This window comes from Argopecten irradians, chromosome 13, assembly GCF_041381155.1.
Source record: "Argopecten irradians isolate NY chromosome 13, Ai_NY, whole genome shotgun sequence".
NCBI classification, from domain to species: domain Eukaryota; kingdom Metazoa; phylum Mollusca; class Bivalvia; order Pectinida; family Pectinidae; genus Argopecten; species Argopecten irradians.
The window spans coordinates 24,454,656-24,475,333 of NC_091146.1; the positions used below are offsets into that span (position 1 = coordinate 24,454,656).

General features: G+C 35.8%; 2 protein-coding genes across 2 annotated transcripts; both read right to left on the reverse strand.

Annotated features, from left to right (window-relative positions):
- Positions 1 to 361: 361 nt before the first annotated feature.
- Positions 362 to 2,680, reverse strand: LOC138305728 (zinc finger protein 665-like). Its single transcript, XM_069246007.1, has one exon. It carries the CDS (start codon positions 2,678 to 2,680, stop codon positions 362 to 364), a length of 2,319 nt encoding a protein of 772 aa, XP_069102108.1.
- Positions 2,681 to 9,712: 7,032 nt separating this feature from the next.
- LOC138305729 (zinc finger protein 271-like) lies at positions 9,713 to 12,377 on the reverse strand. Its single transcript, XM_069246008.1, has one exon. The coding sequence runs from the start codon at positions 12,375 to 12,377 to the stop codon at positions 9,981 to 9,983; it is 2,397 nt and encodes a 798-aa protein (XP_069102109.1). The 3' UTR covers positions 9,713 to 9,980.
- Between the last annotated feature and the right edge of the window lie 8,301 nt (positions 12,378 to 20,678).

The window sequence follows — 20,678 nt, forward strand, 5'->3', positions numbered from 1 at the left end:
GGGTTTGCGCGTGACCAATCATCTAGATTACTAGATTCATTGAAGCGGAGCGAATTCAAAAAGTAAATACACATGTACAAAATTGTTTTGGGAAATAAATATTGCATGCGAATGTAATACTTATGTTCAATTTTATGCATGCATAATAATTATTTCGTTCGCACTCAATAGTACTGTATTCACACTGAATTTATTTTTGTTCGTATGCAAAAGTATTTGGTATTGAACATGATGAATATAGCATATTGCTGAAATATAAGAATGTTTTAATTAGTGATATGTAATATTTTAAATATTCTAAAAATCTATGAGTCGAGGTCCTCTGTCTTCACATCGAACTAAACAGGTATTTACATCAAGATTAATCGCAAAGGTTATGCACAGCAGCCAGTTCTTTTGGTTTGTTGTAATGTTGTACGAGATACTCCACACTGTACTTTGTCACTGGAACACCGTCCTCAGACTTAAAAATCTTCATTCCGGGGTATATAGAGTTGTTCGTACTCTGAAAAGATGTTTCTCTAGTATATTCCTTCGGAGAATTAACGCTGGGAATGTGGACGTTTTTGACATCGATGGGCTTTGTGAGAGATTTCTCAAATATAACGGTATTCTCACGGAGGGGAGGATTGACACCTGAACACCGAGTCTCACTTTTCACAGTTTTCTTATCAACACTGTTGGTCTCATTAAGGCTAGTTATTCTATTTACGCCGGTATTTTCCACTAAGTGACTGCTCTGACTGACGGCGATAGCCTCTCTAGGACGAGGGGATGGAGACCATTCACCACATTCCGGGGCAGGTGCTACCACATTTTGTTGCACTTCCGATAGATAACCGAATTTTTCCATTGTCCTTAAGTATGGCATTTCCACATTATGTATCATTCCATGTCTGTTTGAAAGAGAGGATTGGAACGGAATTTCGACATTCATGTCATAACTCACTTCCGTATGTTTTCCGATATTTTCTTTACAACTAGATGACGTTCTTAATTGTGTATCACAAATATCCACGTCATATGGTTTTTCTCTCCCGTGTAACCTAGGTTTAGTTCCTAGATCAACTGCTTCACTGAACTTGGTAACACCGACATCGTTCCTGTACAGCTTCTCTCCTATATGTCTTCTGAGGTGCGTTTTTAGGTTTGACAACTGACTAAACCCCTTACCAAACACATCATATGTGTAAGGTATCTCTCCTGTATGTGTCCTGACGTGTTTCTGTAGTTCACCTGACCCATTAAACTCCTTACCACAGACATCAACTGTGCACGACTTCTCTCCTTCATGGATTCTGGCATGTCTTTGGAAATGACCCTGGTGTTTGAATCTCTTACCACAGTCATCACAAGTGTAAGGTTTTTCACTCGTATGTTTCAGTACATGTGAGGACAAATCTCGTTCTTTTCTAAATTCTTTATCACAAATATCCCACTCATAAGGCTTCTTCTCTTTTTGATGTCTTTTGACGTGATCACGTAATGAACCTGTGTGACCAAATTCTTTACCACAGATATCACATCTGTAGGGTTCTTCTCCTGTATGTGTCCTGGTGTGTCCATCTAGGATATCTCTCCTACTAAACCCCATACCACAGACATCACATATGTATGGCTTCTCTACTGTATGTGTCCTATGGTGTGCCTGTAGTTCGCCGGACTGAACGAACCCCTTACCACACATATCACATTTATAAGGTTTCTCTCCCGTGTGTCTTCTCATGTGTATTTTAAGGTTTTGTCTCTGACTAAACTCTTTACCACAGATTTCGCATTTGTAAGGTTTCACTCCTGTGTGTATCCTGAGGTGTGTCCGTAGGCTTGATTGCTGGGTAAACGTATTTCCACAGACATGACATATGTATGGCTTTTCTCCTGTATGGGTCCTGATGTGTTTTTGTCGATAACTGAGCATGCGAAACGCCTTACCGCATATATCACAAGAGTAAGGTTTATCTCCCATGTGTTTTCGGAGGTGGGATGTTAAACATTTTTCTCTACTAAATCCCTTACCACAGACATCACATTGGTAAGGTTTATCGACTGTGTGGATCCTGAGGTGTGATTTAAGCCTTTGTGCAACAGCAAAACGTTTCCCACATACATCACATTTGTAAGCTTTTTCTCCGGAGTGTTTGATGAAGTGCGTTTTATAGTTCCCTACCCTATTAAATCCCTTACCACAGACATCACAAATATAAGGCTTCACACTGTTGTGAATATTGAGATGTTCTTTAAGAGTACTTGATTGACCAAACGCCTTGTCGCACACATTGCATTTGTAAGGTTTCTCGCCTGTATGTCGTTTGTGGTGGGACTGTAAGCCTTGTGCTGTACTAAACCCATTACCACAGACATCACATTGATAAGGTTTCTCTCCTGTGTGTATCGTCAAGTGTTTCTTTAGGTTACATGTTTCAATAAACCCTTTACCACATACATCGCATTTATGAGGTTTTTCTCCAGTATGTATCCTTAGGTGTTTATTTAGGTTGCTTGTTTCATTAAACCCCTTACCACAGACATCACATTTGTACGGCTTCTCACCAGTATGTATCCTGAGGTGTTTCTTTAGGTAACTTAAAGTCTTTAAGTCCTTATCACAGATATGACATTTGTAAGATTTATCCCCGATGGTTGTTGCCTCATTCTCATCGTTTCCGTCGCTACGTGACATCACAAAATAATTTACAATTCGAAGATGGTAACCCCTGGAAGTTTCATTTCGTTTGTGTGCCGAAACCGTTGTTGATTTCCTGTCGCTTTATTGTAAGCTAAATACAATGCCTTTGGAAGTGTTTCTGAAAAAAAAAAGAATGAATAACATATCATTTTTTTAAAAATATATTTTCAGTAAAATAACGGGTTTTCTCTAACTTTTAAACTTCTATAATAAACAAATTCGTTTAAAGAGGATCGATATTAAGGCATTGGGTTGATGTTTATCAAGATTTATGTATAAAAGATAGCTTTGATCGTTGTGACCCCTTGACTTTTATTATCATATCCAGTTCACGAAGCTAACATGGTCCAGTACCACTATGGGGAAACGTAGATGTATTTGAAATTGACGTGTCGGCAAACAGGTATATGAAAAGATAATTTAATGTCCAAGTGTATCAAAGAAGGATAAGTTACAAGTGTATATAAAGAAAAACTACAGGTGTGTCATAAGAATATTACAGATGTATCAAAAGATCATTACAGGTGTATCAAAAGATCATTACAGGTGCATCAAAGGATGATAACAGCATGTCCAATTTAAACTTTTTGTCATTAACTCTTCAGTCATTATCCCTATGAATGTCTACATTTTGATCTCTATCTCAGGGTTATATATAAAGAAGACAATATAGGGAAGGGACGTTCTACAGTGGCTTATTTACTCGATATCTGTGCAACTATTTACTATCATTTATGACCGATTAATGAAAATGAAGGTTAATAATCATTAGCATATGTAAATTGCTCATTTAAATGCGACATACAATTTTGGCATAGTAACGACTAATTTTAGTTCTAGTGATATCTTCCCCACCATCCACTCTTGGGTAATTTAGTTATAGCTATAAAGCACTTCTGAACTGCCAGAAATGGGTGGGGTTTAATTTGCACATATTATACCACGAGTTAAAGGTAAAAGTTTTGATCTGTAATATTCTAGTTTTATCAATGTTCATGTTCTACAGAATACACGACTCGAATTTTGTTGCGCTATTTGACGTAAAACAAATATTTGTAAAATGGTGTATTTGAGGGAAACAAGTTTTGCATCCTAACGTATCGTAAACGTTACAAAGAGAATGAATAGGAATTTTGCTTAATAAAACGAGATTGAATGATCCAGACTTACAAACAAACAGAAAATTATTTTTAAATGTACAAAATATAAAACAAAACATTCTAATCGTGATTTTAATTTCCGGTGAAATTTATGAAATTGTGTACTTTAAAACGATATTTGTCTTATACCACCATATCACACAACTCATCCTAAATATAAGGAGTCGTCGATTGACAGATGATTGAAAAAGACCAAGAGTGATATACTTGGCCAGTCTAGGTTGTCACTCGAAACAAAGCTCCCATAACAGTACCCATTCCACGCCATCACGACCTTTTCTTTATTTAAACCGACCTCTCTCTTAACGGTATCACCACTCTGAGTTCTGATCATGACCAGTGTTCTGTTATATATAACGGTTCATTAAAACGACATCTAGTAAACTAGACAATATTCTTTGATGGTGTTATCACGATATATGTTGTTTAAAACTAGATTGTCGAGGTATATCTGATACAATTTAAATGTGTAATTGGAAAAAAAATTGTGTATTTTAAAACAACAAAACTTTATATACTAAATATAATGATGCCGTCGATTGCCAAAATTTTCGCTTCCCTCCTGCTACGACCTAGGTCGCGTACAACCTTTGTTCGTGTTTAAAAATACACAACAGGTAAAAGTGTCACATGACGTATTTTATATGTCTTATATCCAAAATAAATTGCCACGGCCTATTGAATTGTTCGTGCAATTATTTGTCAAATATTCTTATTCTGAATTTAAGGCCCACTACCTTTCCGAAACAAAAATTAAAGTTTAAAAATTAAAACAACAATAACATAAGGAAATACATATCGATGGCCTTAGATGAGGCTACAATACCAAACAAATGCATGATTTTCTGCGTAATCTATGTTTACAGTTTTAAAAGATTCATTTCGCTGTTTTGCCGTATTGCGCAGTGCGCGGTAATTATATAATTAGCTATAGGACGACGACGGGAAATATATACATATTTAATGCGACCCGCGTTATGAAAATTTATATTTGATTTATTTTAATTGAATTGTTTAGGCGGTGATGAGAAGTGTAGTGTAAACGTTAAGTTTTGAGACTCTGCAAAATTATCAATCTCGTTTTACATTCCCATTTTAAAAATCAAAAGCCGTTTCGGAAAGGTAGTGGGCCTTTAGAATAAGAAATTCAAACTTTTCAATGATGCTAATAGTGTGAAGTTAGTAAGTGAAAAAAAACTTAATCGGAAGCCTGTTCCTTATATTGATGGATGGAATTACCATTCGTCATCGATGGAGCATCTTTAAAAGACAAAATCAATTTGAGTTGCGCCCTACTGCTAAATAAAGGAACTATTAGATTAATAATAAGTAATAGAGATATAGTATATTTTAGACGCCCACTTACCTAAAATTACAGCAAGGTACGTTGTAAAGATGACTGATGAAAATTATATATTGGACGTCCTCGATATTTCGCAGCTACATGTACATGTAGAAGGTATAGGTCATATTCTGGCTTGGTCAAGCGATATTCCGACTGGTCAGTTCTAACCAATTAACTAATCACCGTTAAACTATAGTACTAGTGACCGCGTGGGTTTTACGCCTTGAGATAATTTACCTGAGCGGTATACCTTATCCCTCAACGTAACACAATGGACATGACAGTTCTTACTCAATGGCTTAATTTTAGGACAATACCATGTTGGCTGTGGTTTGAATAACACGTAAATGAGCGATTTGCCACTTCCAGTAATGCAGAAGATTTAAAAGTCAATGTGTCAATTGAAATTAAATATTAATCGAGTTATTTTCTTTTAGCTGACCAATATCAATTACGTACATTGTACTTAGAAGTTTGATATCGTTGTATGTACATAGTGTGTATTACTAGATGAAAATATTGTATCGCAATAAGTAAATTACATTAAATAACCCAGATATATACCTGTATTATATATATATATAATAAATAAATGTTGAATATCCTTGTGATGGAATTTAAGTAGAACTTACCGTCACTAGCTAGTATAGTCTATTACATCGTGCACATGTCTTAAATTATAGCCAGGTCTAAATAAAATAGTTTGTGGTCAATAATTAATTCGTAATTCGGCCGTCAAATATATTTAAGACATCGATAGTCAGTGATGTTTTTTTTAGAAAATGGTGTAAAATTCAAACTAGTAGAGAAACATTACGGCACAATATAAGGAAATTTCAGTGAACTCCTTTGAATAATTAGACAGATTTAGTACGTGGTCCTTCAATATTTGACTCGGCTACATAGACCGTCTCTATAATATTTGATTGATGTCACCAACATTAGTCCCGGTCATTGAAAATTTGACCACCACTATAAAATTAGACTGAGGTCATCAAAATTCGATCCGGTCGCTTAAATTAGATCATTGTTGTAATATTAGACTGAGGCCATCACTCAAATTCATGTTGCAAATCAAGGAAGAAAAGCTTATTTTTCCATATGTAGCAAGTTGAAAAATCATGCATTTAATATTTCGACACAGTGTTCTATTTTTGATACATATATCAATAGTATACTGGGATATGCAAGTGAAATTTGGGGACATCATAAAGCTCCTGATGTAGAAAATGTGCACACTAACTTTTGGGAAAATGTTCTTGGAGTATATAAAACAACTTGTAATGATTTTGTCTATTTTGAACTAGGAAGGTTGCCTTTGTATATAACCAGAAAAATTAAAATTTTGAAGTATTGGATAAAACTAAAAGGTACTTCTAACTGTATTTTAAAAGAATGTTTAGATACTAAAATTGAAACTAATGATGAGTGGCCAATCAACATTAAAAAATGAACTAGCTGAAATTGGATTAGCATGCCTCTGGAATGATAGATACGTTGACTGTTATACATTTAATATTATTGAGAATAGAAATAATGAGGTATATAGACAAGAGGTTATCAACAATATAAGTAATACAACACGAGGTATACTGTATAAACATTTAAATGATAATTTTTGTTTTTACAATTTTATTTAAGAAAGCCTATTGACACTGTATATAAAAGATATTTAACCAAAATCAGAATTGAGGCACACTATCTTAATATAACCAAAATCAGAATTGAGGCACACTATCTTAATATTGAAAAGGGTAGAAAACAAAATATCCCACGAGAGAATATATTGTGTACATGTTGTGATTTAAATGAACTTGAAGATGAATATCACTTTCTATTACAATGTCCATTTTATGTTGATTTACGTCAAAAGTATATTAAGAAATATTATTACAGAAGACCAAGTGTTTTTATATTAGTTAAATTATTAAACGTTAACAACGTTAAAGAATTACAAAATACTTAAAAAATTATTCATTTTGCTTTTAAAAAAAGGTCAGAAAAGTTCAAAATTTGAGACATTTGGCTGGAAATTTAATATCTATTATATAAATTACTCTCCATCTCTTTTGTTATATCAATTGTATATTTTACATGATGTAATTTGTACTTATGGACCGTAAGGTCCACGGAATAAAATGAATTGAATTGAATTTAATTGAAATCACAATTTGACCCAGTCGCTGAAAATTAGACTCGTCACTGAAAATTAGACCACCACTATAAAATTAGGCCTGGGTCATCAAAAGTAGACCCGCCACTGAAAATTAGATCACCGCTGCAATATTAGACTGTGGTCACTGAAAATTAGACCAGGTCAAAATTAGACCAGGTCACTGAAAGTTAGACCACAGCTGGAATATTAGACTGTGGTCAGTCTGGTTACCAACATTAGACCGTCACTGAAAATCGGACCCATCAATGAAAATTAAACCGCTGCTGTAATATTACACCGGGGTCATGGAAATTAGTATCTTGGTGGTTATTTTTAGACCAGTTTGCTAATAATTAGACTTATTCTGATTATTAGGTCATTTTCTATCAATATAAGGCCTATTTTGAAAATTAGGGCAATTTTTGAAAACATTAGGCCTTTATGGTCTTCCAGTGCATGTATCAGGCGATACATGTCTAATGTTGGTGACCACAGTCTTATATTCCAGCGGTGGTCTAATGGTACGGTATACATGTACATGTATCTGGCGATTTGTAGCGCGGTATACATGTATCTGGTGATATATACCACGGTATACATATATCTGGCTATTTGTAGCACGGTATACATGTATCAGGCGATTAATGGCACGGTATACATGTATCAGGCGATTAATGGCACGGTATACATGTATCAGGCGATTAATGGCACGGTATACATGTATTTGGCGATTCGTAACAATCTATCCACGTTTCTCACTGTCTGGTCATATTCATGTGCTATCCTCGATGCTCCAGCGGTTATAATAACTGACGTTATATCCTATTTAGTGATAGTAACCCCTGGATCATCGAGGATGGTTCATGTGCATGTATCATTATAAGTATCGGGAATCGGTTTATGGAATTTATTCTATGATAGTACACAATCACTGGTCAGTCAGTGAGAATATGATAATACAAAAATATGACCCCTAATGTTGTAACATCCTCGATAAAAAAGGTGTTTAATCATATAAAGGATCTGTATTTTAATCCGATTGGGATTTATTTAGCAATAAAAATGTACGGCGAGAAATTCGATTCGTCGTAGTTCGAAATCATAGAGGTTTAATTGTAGTACTTCGTTAGAGACACAACTTTCTTAATGTCAGAAATTCGAGACAGCATCTAAAGAAATATCTTAATATATGTTTATTCTGTTATTGTTTTATTGTATGTGTCTAATTAATAAATGTCTCAAGTTGCACCTCTGAATTGTGTTTGCGTTTTGTCTTTAAGAATTTTAGAACTATGCTGGTAATTATTTGGCCTAGTATCACAAAGTCGTATATTGATAGGTTAGTTGACAGGTAACCGCAATCTTATGCAAACACCAATGTCTCCAGTTGTGAGTTTCCACACCTTTGTTTTTCACTATCTTAATACCCGGGGATATCTGCGACTCCCTCCGGATGGCGGTCGGTTTAAACTTTTCCCCTACACTCGTAACTCTGAGTAGTGGATGAGGACAAATCCACCTGATGCGTACTGTACTTTGAAAATCCATTTGTGGCAGTGGTCACCCTACCAACCTGGGTTTGGGTCCAATCGGGTTAAAGGGTTTATTCACGAGAAAGTTGTTGATTGATGGGGCTCAACGTCCTTGTTCCGGTTATAACCGAGCCTAGGACACTTATAAAGAACCACACGTACATTAACTATTTCCTTTCGAGAAAGGATTTCAATTCAATTCAATTCAATTAAAATATTTTATTAGAGTGTCACCCATACAGACATAAAACATTTTACAGATATAAAACACATAATTCTTTCACCATTACACCCCGTCAGACAAATGTGACACGATACCCTCTGGTCAATCATAGTTACCTCCCCTCCCTCACTGAAGGGAAGCAACTCGTACAGAGAGATCGGCAACTCGGCAGATATATGCTTACGGGGTTCTAGATGTACTTTTAAATGATTAAGTACAATTGGGAATAACTTTGACATGGTTTGACTACAATATTGGAAAGATCAAAAATATATTTTATATAAAAAAAAACTAATAAAAAGTACGTCTGTTATCTGAACAACAACAACAACAAAAATGTAACAGAGACGATCTAATGTCAAAGTAGATGGATACAATATTTGATTTGATTGTTTACTAGATGATAATTGATTATAGAATTAAAACTGTAACACTTGTTTTTCACCTTCGATTTTTGTTCGTTTCGTTGTAATGTTGTACGAGATACTCCAGACTATACTTTATCACTGGTACTCCCTTCTCAGATACTCCAGACTATACTTTATCACTGGTACTCCCTTCTCAGACTTGAAGATCCTCATTCCCGGGTATGTAAAATTGTCCATAGTGGTAATATCATCTCCATTATTAAATGTGTCAATATTTTGATTAAAACTATCGACACTAACTTTCTGATGAGTCCTCTGGATATTTTGGTGGTAAACACATGTTTTCTCACAGTCAGTCTGCAGGTGTAAATGAGTGGTTTTACATATCACGTGAGTCTCATTGACACCAGACTTCTGATTTGCTCTGTTAGACATATTAAGATCAGTTATTTCACATAAGTTGTGTCTGTTGGACATCGATTCCGTATGTGTTCCGATAAGTTCGGTATTATCAGATGGAGGCCCTGTATGTGTACCGAGGTGTGACTGTAGGTAACCCGACTGACTTTCTGTATGTGTACCGAGGTGTGACTGTTAGGTAACCCGACTGACTTCCTGTATGTGTACCGAGGTGTGTCTGTAGGTCTCCCGACTGACTTCCTGTATGTGTACCGAGGTGTGACTGTAGGTCACCCGACTGACTTCCTGTATGTGTACCGAGGTGTGTCTGTAGGTCACCCGACTGACTCCCTGTATGTGTACCGAGGTGTGACTGTAGGTCATCCGACTTAATTCCTGTATGTGTACCGAGTTGTGTCTGTAGGTCTCCCGACAGCTTTCCCGTATGTGTACCGAGGTGTGTCTGTAGGTCTCCCGACTGAATCCCTGTATGTGTACCGAGGTGTGTCTGTAGTTCTCCCGACTGACTCCCAGTATGTGTACCAAGGTGTGTCTGTAGGTCTCCCGACTGACTTTCTGTATGTGTGCCGAGGTGTGACTGTAGGTCTCCCGACTGACTCCCTTTATGCCTCCAGGTATCGTATCTGTAAGGGTTTTCTTCTGAGACGTCACATGTGTGAAATTTATTCACTGTGTGTGTTTTGACATGATTATGTAAAATAGATTTCCTAGCGAATCCTCTTCCACAGACATCACATGTGAAAGGCTTCTCCCGTGAGTGTATTTTACTACATCCCTTACCACAGACACCATATTTGTAAGGTTTCTCTCCTATGTGTGTCTTTAGGTGATTCTGTAGATTACCTGTCTGACTAAACCCCTTACCACAGACACCACATTTGTAAGGTTTCTCTCCTGTGTGTGTCTTGAGGTGATTCTGTAGATTACCTGTCTGACTAAACCCCTTACCACAGACACCACATTTGTAAGGTTTCTCCCCTGTGTGTATCCTGAGGTGTCTCTGTAGGTCTCCTTTTTTACTACATCCCTTACCACAGACACCACATTTGTAAGGTTCCTCTCCTGTGTGTGTCTTGAGGTGATTCTGTAGGTGAACTTTCTGTCCAAACTCTTTCCCGCAGACATCACATTTGTGAGGTTTCTCTTCTGTATGTATCCCGAGGTGTGACTCTAGGGACCTTGTCTGACTAAATCCCTTACCACAGACATCACATTTGTAAGGTTTCTCTCCTGTATGTATCCTGAGGTGTCTCTGTAGGGAACCTGACTCACTAAACCCCTTACCACAGACATCACATTTGTAAGGTTTTTCTCCTGTGTGTCTTCTGAGGTGTCTCTGTAGGTCACATGCCTGAATAAACCCCTTACTACAGACATCACATTTGTAAGGTCTCTCTCCTGTATGTATCCTGAGATGTTTCTGTAAGCTACCTGACTCACTAAACCCCTTACCACAGACATCACATTTGTAAGGTTTCTCTTCTGTATGTATCCAGAGGTGTGACTGTAGGGAACTTGTCTGACTAAATCCCTTACCACAGACATCACATTTGTAAGGTTTCTCTCCTGTATGTATCCTGAGGTGTCTCTGTAGGGGACCTGACTCATTAAACCCCTTACCACAGACATCACATTTGTAAGGTTTTTCTCCTGTGTGTCTTCTGAGGTGTCTCTGTAGGTCACATGCCTGAATAAACCCCTTACTACAGACATCACATTTGTATGGTCTCTCTGCTGTATGTATCCTAAGGTGTTTCTGTAAGTTACCTGACTCACTAAACCCCTTATCACAGACATCACATTTGTAAGGTTTCTCTTCTGTATGTATTCCGAGGTGTGACTTTAGGGAACTTGTCTGACTAAACCCCTTACCACAGACATCACATTTGTAAGGTTTCTCTCCTGTATGTGTCCTGAGGTGTCTCTGTAGGTCACATGCCTGAATAAACCCCTTACCACAGACATCACATTTGTATGGTCTCTCTCCTGTATGTATCCTTAGGTGTTTCTTTAAACTACCTGACTCACTAAACCCCTTACCACAGACATCACATTTGTAAGGTTTTTCTCCTGTGTGTCTTCTGAGGTGTCTCTGTAGGTCACATGCCTGAATAAACCCCTCACCACAGACATCACATTTGTATGGTCTCTCTCCTGTATGTATCCTGAGGTGTTTCTGTAAGCTACCTGACTCACTAAACCCCTTATCACATACATCACATTTGTAAGGTTTCTCTCCTGTATGTATCCTGAGGTGTGTCTGTAGGCTTTGTGTCACACTAAACCCCTTACCACAGACATCACATTTGTAAGGTTTCTCACCTGTATGTGTCCTGATGTGTTTCTGTAGGCTGTGTGTCACACTAAACCCTTTACCACTCACATCACATCTGTAAGGTTTCTCTCCTGTATGTGTCCTAATGTGTGTCTTTAGATTCATTGATCTGTCGTCCACTGACATGTCTGAAATGTCACATTGGACAGACATCTCCGTTTCTTGTTGTGTTCCTGGCCGAGATTATGTTTTAGTCGTTGTAGACACAGTCAAACTATCTATAAATACAATCCAATAGACGGAGGGATATGGTCTTTATAATCACGTGGTCTTTATACACAAGTTGAATTGCGTTGATCTTTGTCATATGGGATATGGAAAAGTTGCTTTATTAAGCAGGTGGTCTTTATACAGAAGTGGTCGATAAGACAGGTTTTTTTGTACTTCTGATTTTATGTTTCTGAAATAAAAAATATATAGAATAAGTTCCGTTTAGTATAATGAAAGTAAACTAATTTCATCTTAAGGTTTAAAATCCTGCTTAAACTAGTGAATTTTTGTATGTCCATATATGACAACGATGTACGTCCATATATGACAACGCTGTATGTCCATATATCACATCGACGTATGTCCATATATCACATCGATGTACGTCCATATATCACATCGATGTATGTCCATATATCACATCGACGTATGTCTATATATCACATCGATGTATGTCCATATATCACATCGATGTATGTCCATATATCACATCGATGTATGTCCATATATCACATCGATGTATGTCCATATATCACAACGATGTATGTCCATATATCACATCGATGTATGTCCATATATCACATCGATGTATGCCATATATCACAACGATGTATGTCCATATATCACAACGATGTATGACCATATATCACAACGATGTATGTCCATATATCACAACGATGTATGTCCATATATCACAACGATGTATGTCCATATATCACAACGATGTAGTCCATATATCACAACGATGTATGTCCATATATCACAACGATGTATGTCCATATATCACATCGATGTACGTCCATATATCACATCGATGTATGTCCATATATCACAACGATGTATGTCCATATATCACATCGATGTACGTCCATATATCACATCGATGTATGTCCATATATCACATCGATGTATGTCCATATATCACATCGATGTATGTCCATATATATCACAACGATGTATGTCCATATATCACAACGATGTATGTCCATATATCACAACGATGTATGTCCATATATCACAACGATGTATGTCCATATATCACATCGATGATGTACATGGTATGTCCATATATCACAACGATGTATGTCCATATATCACATCGATGTATGTCCATATATCACAACGATGTATGTCCATATATCACAATCGATGTATGTCCATATATCACAACGATGTATGTCCATATATCACAACGATGTATGTCCATATATCACAACGATGTATGTCCATATATCACAACGATGTATGTCCATATATCACAACGATGTATGTCCATATATCACAACGATGTATGTCCATATATCACAACGATGTATGTCCATATATCACATCGATGTAGTCCATATATCACATCGATGTACGTCCATATATCACAACGATGTATGTCCATATATCACAACGATGTATGTCCATATATCACAACGATGTATGTCCATATATCACAACGATGTATGTCCATATATACAACGATGATGTCACAACGATGTATGTCCATATATCACAACGATGTATGTCCATATATCACATCGATGTATGTCCATATATCACAACGATGTATGTCCATATATCACAACGATGTATGTCCATATATCACATCGATGTATGTCCATATATCACAACGATGTATGTCCATATATCACAACGATGTATGTCCATATATCACAACGATGTATGTCCATATATCACAACGATGTATGTCCATATATCACATCGATGTATGTCCATATATCACAACGATGTATGTCCATATATCACATCGATGTATGTCCATATATCACAACGATGTATGTCCATATATCACATCGATGTATGTCCATATATCACAACGATGTATGTCCATATATCACAACGATGTATGTCCATATATCACAACGATGTATGTCCATATATCACAACGATGTATGTCCATATATCACATCGATGTATGTCCATATATCACAACGATGTATGTCCATATATCACATCGACGTATGTCCATATATCACATCGATGTATGTCCATATATCACAACGATGTATGTCCATATATCACAACGATGTATGTCCATATATCACAACGATGTATGTCCATATATCACAACGATGTATGTCCATATATCACATCGATGTATGTCCATATATCACAACGATGTATGTCCATATATCACATCGATGTATGTCCATATATCACATCGACGTATGTCCATATATCACAACGATGTATGTCCATATATCACAACGATGTATGTCCATATATCACAACGATGTATGTCCATATATCACATCGATGTATGTCCATATATCACAACGATGTATGTCCATATATCACAACGATGTATGTCCATATATCACAACGATGTATGTCCATATATCACAACGATGTATGTCCATATATCACAACGATGTATGTCCATATATGACAACGATGTATGTCCATATATCACAACGATGTATGTCCATATATCACATCGATGTATGTCCATATATCACAACGATGTATGTCCATATATCACATCGATGTATGTCCATATATCACAACGATGTACGTCCATATATCACAACGATGTATGTCCATATATCACATCGATGTACGTCCATATATCACAACGATGTATGTCCATATATCACATCGATGTATGTCCATATATCACAACGATGTATGTCCATATATCACAACGATGTATGTCCATATATCACAACGATGTACGTCCATATATCACAACGATGTATGTCCATATATCACAACGATGTATGTCCATATATCACAACGATGTATGTCCATATATCACATCGATGTATGTCCATATATCACATCGATGTACTGTATGTCCATATATCACAATGACTGTATGTCCATATATCACACGATGTATGTCCATATATCACATCGTCATACGATGTATGTCCATATATCACAACGATGTATGTCCATATATCACATCGATGTACGTCCATATATCACAACGATGTATGTCCATATATCACATCGATGTATGTCCATATATCACATCGATGTATGTCCATATATCACAACGATGTATGTCCATATATCACATCGATGTATGTCCATATATCACAACGATGTATGTCCATATATCACATCGACGTATGACCATATATCACAACGATGTATGTCCATATATCACAACGATGTATGTCCATATATCACAACGATGTATGTCCATATATCACAACGATGTATGTCCATATATCACATCGATGTATGTCCATATATCACAACGATGTATGTCCATATATCACATCGATGTATGTCCATATATCACATCGATGTATGTCCATATATCACAACGATGTATGTCCATATATCACAACGATGTATGTCCATATATCACAACGATGTATGTCCATATATCACAACGATGTATGTCCATATATCACAACGATGTATGTCCATATATCACAACGATGTATGTCCATATATCACATCGATGTATGTCCATATATCACAACGATGTATGTCCATATATCACATCGATGTATGTCCATATATCACATCGATGTATGTCCATATATCACATCGATGTATGTCCATATATCACAACGATGTATGTCCATATATCACATCGATGTATGTCCATATATCACAACGATGTATGTCCATATATCACATCGACGTATGTCCATATATCACAACGATGTATGTCCATATATCACAACGACGTATGTCCATATATCACAACGATGTATGTCCATATATCACATCGATGTATGTCCATATATCACAACGATGTATGTCCATATATCACAACGATGTATGTCCATATATCACAACGATGTATGTCCATATATCACATCGATGTATGTCCATATATCACAACGATGTATGTCCATATATCACATCGATGTATGTCCATATATCACAACGATGTATGTCCATATATCACATCGATGTATGTCCATATATCACATCGATGTATGTCCATATATCACATCGATGTATGTCCATATATCACAACGATGTATGTCCATATATCACATCGATGTATGTCCATATATCACAACGATGTATGTCCATATATCACAACGATGTATGTCCATATATCACATCGATGTATGTCCATATATCACATCGATGTATGTCCATATATCACAACGATGTATGTCCATATATCACAACGATGTATGTCCATATATCACAACGATGTATGTCCATATATCACATCGATGTATGTCCATATATCACAACGATGTATGTCCATATATCACATCGATGTATGTCCATATATCACATCGATGTATGTCCATATATCACAACGATGTATGTCCATATATCACATCGATGTATGTCCATATATCACATCGATGTATGTCCATATATCACAACGATGTATGTCCAATATATATCCATAATCACAACGATGTATGTCCATATATCACATCGATGTATGTCCATATATCACAACGATGTATGTCCATATATCACATCGACGTATGTCCATATATCACATCGACGTATGTCCATATATCACATCGATGTATGTCCATATATCACATCGATGTATGACCATATATCACAACGATGTATGTCCATATATCACATCGATGTATGTCCATATATCACATCGATGTATGTCCATATATCACAACGATGTATTTCCATATATCACTTCTTAGTCATTTTCCTGACAAGGTCAAAAAGGACTAGGTGTGGTTGCCTTCGTAAAATCGAATCCAGTCAAATCATTGCTCCATGTACATGCCATGAATACTAGTAAACACAAATGTGTGGTTATTTGGTTTAGGTTTGTTAGTTTAATGTCCTATTAACAGCTATGATCATGTAAGGACGTGCCAGGTTTGTTGGTGGAGAAGATTCGGAGTACCCAGAGAAAAACCACCTACGAGCAGTCAGTATCTAGCAACTGCCCTAAGTAGGATTCGAACTCACGACCCAGGGGATTGTGGTAATATGTCGAGACATCTTTTTTTCAAAGAATAATTTTATTCAAGAGTTAATTTATACATACGAGACATCTTAACCACTCGGCCACCGTTGTCCAATATACTGATATGTGCTGAACCCCGTAGACTTGCAATAAAAAAAGTATACTTTTTTTGCCAAAATTTACAAACAACACAAAAATAGTAATATCTAATTATAATGTAAGGACGGATGCATAGACACTATATGAACTAAGTAATATTTAAGTACACCTAAGAAATGATATACAATGTACATGTATAGACATACATAAATCGCTTGTTTAAACAGGGATTTTTAACCTAAAGTAGTGCGAGGCACCAGTCGACTCCGGAATATTAAAGACAGTTTTAATATTTGTTTGATAATTTCTTTCTTAATGGCATGTTTGATTCTAGACGAGTATAAGTTACAAAAAATAAAATAAAATTTGTGCTACATTTTGTGATATCATGACATTTGAAATGAAATAACGAGTTTTACTTTCTACATTAATTTACATGTATACGAATAACATTTAATATGAAATGGCCCGAATTCTTACGTTAGCAAAGTTATAATATTTATTATGAAATCTTATACTCGGAAATTTGTGTACTGTAGTTATAACATTCAATATGAAATTACCAGATTTAGAATTGTTTTTAAGTTATGAATATATACTAAAAACATCTAATATATGTTTATGTTTACATACATTTACATACGGATTGACCAGTTTTCTTACTTTTGTGAAGTTATGATACGTCTCTTCATTTCATATTTAATGCAAAACTATAAGTTTTCTTACCTTTATGTAGTAAACTAAAATCAGAAAGTTGTCTGTGATGCATTAGTGGTTTTTATATACGTGTATCTGTAAAATGTATACAGGTAATGTATATTCTCCGTTTTAACGTCCTAAACTACATGATAATGTATAGATCCAAACTGTCTATGACAAGAAATCATGCATTGCTTATATTACAGTCCAGTATGACAGGAGGTCTTCACTTTACTCGAGTTGACGAAGAATGCAAGATAAACAATCACAAACTGACAATCTACTGATGAGGTTTACTCAGTGTCATGGCCGTTAACGTCCGTTAACGTTGGTTTTAAGTACAATTATGGTCTTATTATCTGACCTTTGTCTTTGTTTATGTAATTCCTTTGTTTGTATCGTCCGCTTCATTTCCCTTTGAATCATAGTTTACTAATTAGTGTATAATTAAATAATTGGTCGTATCAGGTGTGACACTAATTATTGTTATTACAGACCACGTATATTTAATTCAATTTCCATTTATTTATTTCCAAATGCATTATAGGCATATACTGCACTATTAACAGAGGAATTCGGGGTCTTGAGACTGTTTGTACATGTACATCATGAACGGAGTAAATAATGAACAGCGAATTTTAAGTTGATTGCTGTAAAATCTTGCGATTTTGGAAATTAAAGCTCAGATATGTCAATGTCTGAGGCACGTTCATGTCTTCTCAGTAACAACTTACAAATGTCCCTAGCTTTAGTCAACATTTTATGCAGAGAGAACGTGGTAAATTTTCTAGAGCATATATATTTGTTGTAAAAAAACTGAAAAGTTATGTGTACATGTATTGAGCGTTTGACATTGTCGAAATCAATTCTTTACGTTTGCAATAAATTGCAATTAATTGTAAAATCAGATATCCTGGTATTGTATAACCTTTTAATATATTTCATGCATTTTGACATTTTTTAGTTGATTGTCATAGTTTCGCTATTTAACAAAATTTAAGTAAATTCCGTATGATCGTAGATAAAATTTGCAGATTCCGTAATAATGGTGTAATTTTCCGTGATCTATTTAATTCATATTAAATGTAACATGCATTTTCATCGCCAGCGGAACATGATGTTGACGTCAATTTATTTTCTTAAGCACTAACAACAGAATTTATGGAAAATTCGTTAAAAACGAACGTGAAATTCGACTGAAAATTAGTCAAAATGAATTAAGTATCATATATACATGTAAGAAAAGTATCAATAATATACTTAAACGAACATTCTTAAAAGTGTGTAAAAAAGCGTTTCCCCCTTATAAAAAGCTATTTCTTCGTTCGCGGTACCGCCAGGTGGTCGCTCTCACTGCCTTGAATGTTGCTTATATGACGTCATAATACTTCGAAGCCAAACCGGAAGTTGCGTTGATTGTTTTTCAAACAGGTGCAAATGGGCAAATTTCGATCTTGAATATCTCGAAGATTTCTGGATCGATTTTCATAATTATTTTTTTTTGTTTTTGTTGGATTAAAATTTTCTTTCTGAATAAATGAAGGATCATTTCCATTACACTACCTCTTTAAAACTCACGCGGCGTACAAGATACATGTATCACCGAAGTGATAAACGAATAAATCTGTTGCCGTTATTTGACATGTGACAATATTTTAATGTTTTTCTGTACCAAGCCTATTAATGTATGTAGCTGAAATTGATATATTTTTTACCGGTTATAATCGATGTATCTAAATTGTTGTTCCGGATATCTTGTAACGGTCCATCGGTTCTGGTAGTTAGTAGACTACTTCCTGTTCGTTGTTTACTTCCTGCAAGCAGACTCGCAAGCAACTTTCTGCAAGCATATGCGTGACGATTGCGAAAGGTAATTTTTCAGTGTTTTCTAATCATTTAATTATTTTTGTTGTCTTATAATACGGACATAGAGGCCTGCGTCAATTATATGTCCTATAAAATCCTATCAAAATATTTATCCTTTTAACCTGTTAACGTGTATGGTTTTACAACACTACATGCATATGTGTAAAGAAATCCTAGCTGATCATGTCAAAATATGATGTCGCATATATTCACCAGAATGTAAGACTGATCAACATAACATCATACTTTACCCACGTTATTTTGGAATCTTGGAACTACCGTTAATTATTTACCTACATAATAGGTGTTGCTAAAGAAGTATTTTTTTTATGCATGACATCAACAGGTTTGGGACACCCCGTGTATGCAGGATAGTCCTGCATTTTTAAAACATTTTTATCCATTTTCATTTCACAGAATCCTGCATTTGCGTAACAAAATTATCCCTCAAATACAGGACTGTTACTCAAATGCAGGACTATCCTCAACCTGTTAAATCATATTTAACCCACGTCATTTTGGAATCTTGGAACCCCTGTTATTTATTTTAGGATGATCGTGTAGTGTAGTGGTTAAGCCACTCACCGTTCACCAAGCTGGCTGGGGTTCGATCCCCGGCACGGACGTGAAAAGGTTAGGGGTCACCTGCCCAATCGTGTGGGTTTTCTCCGGGCGCTCCGGTTTCCTCCCACTCT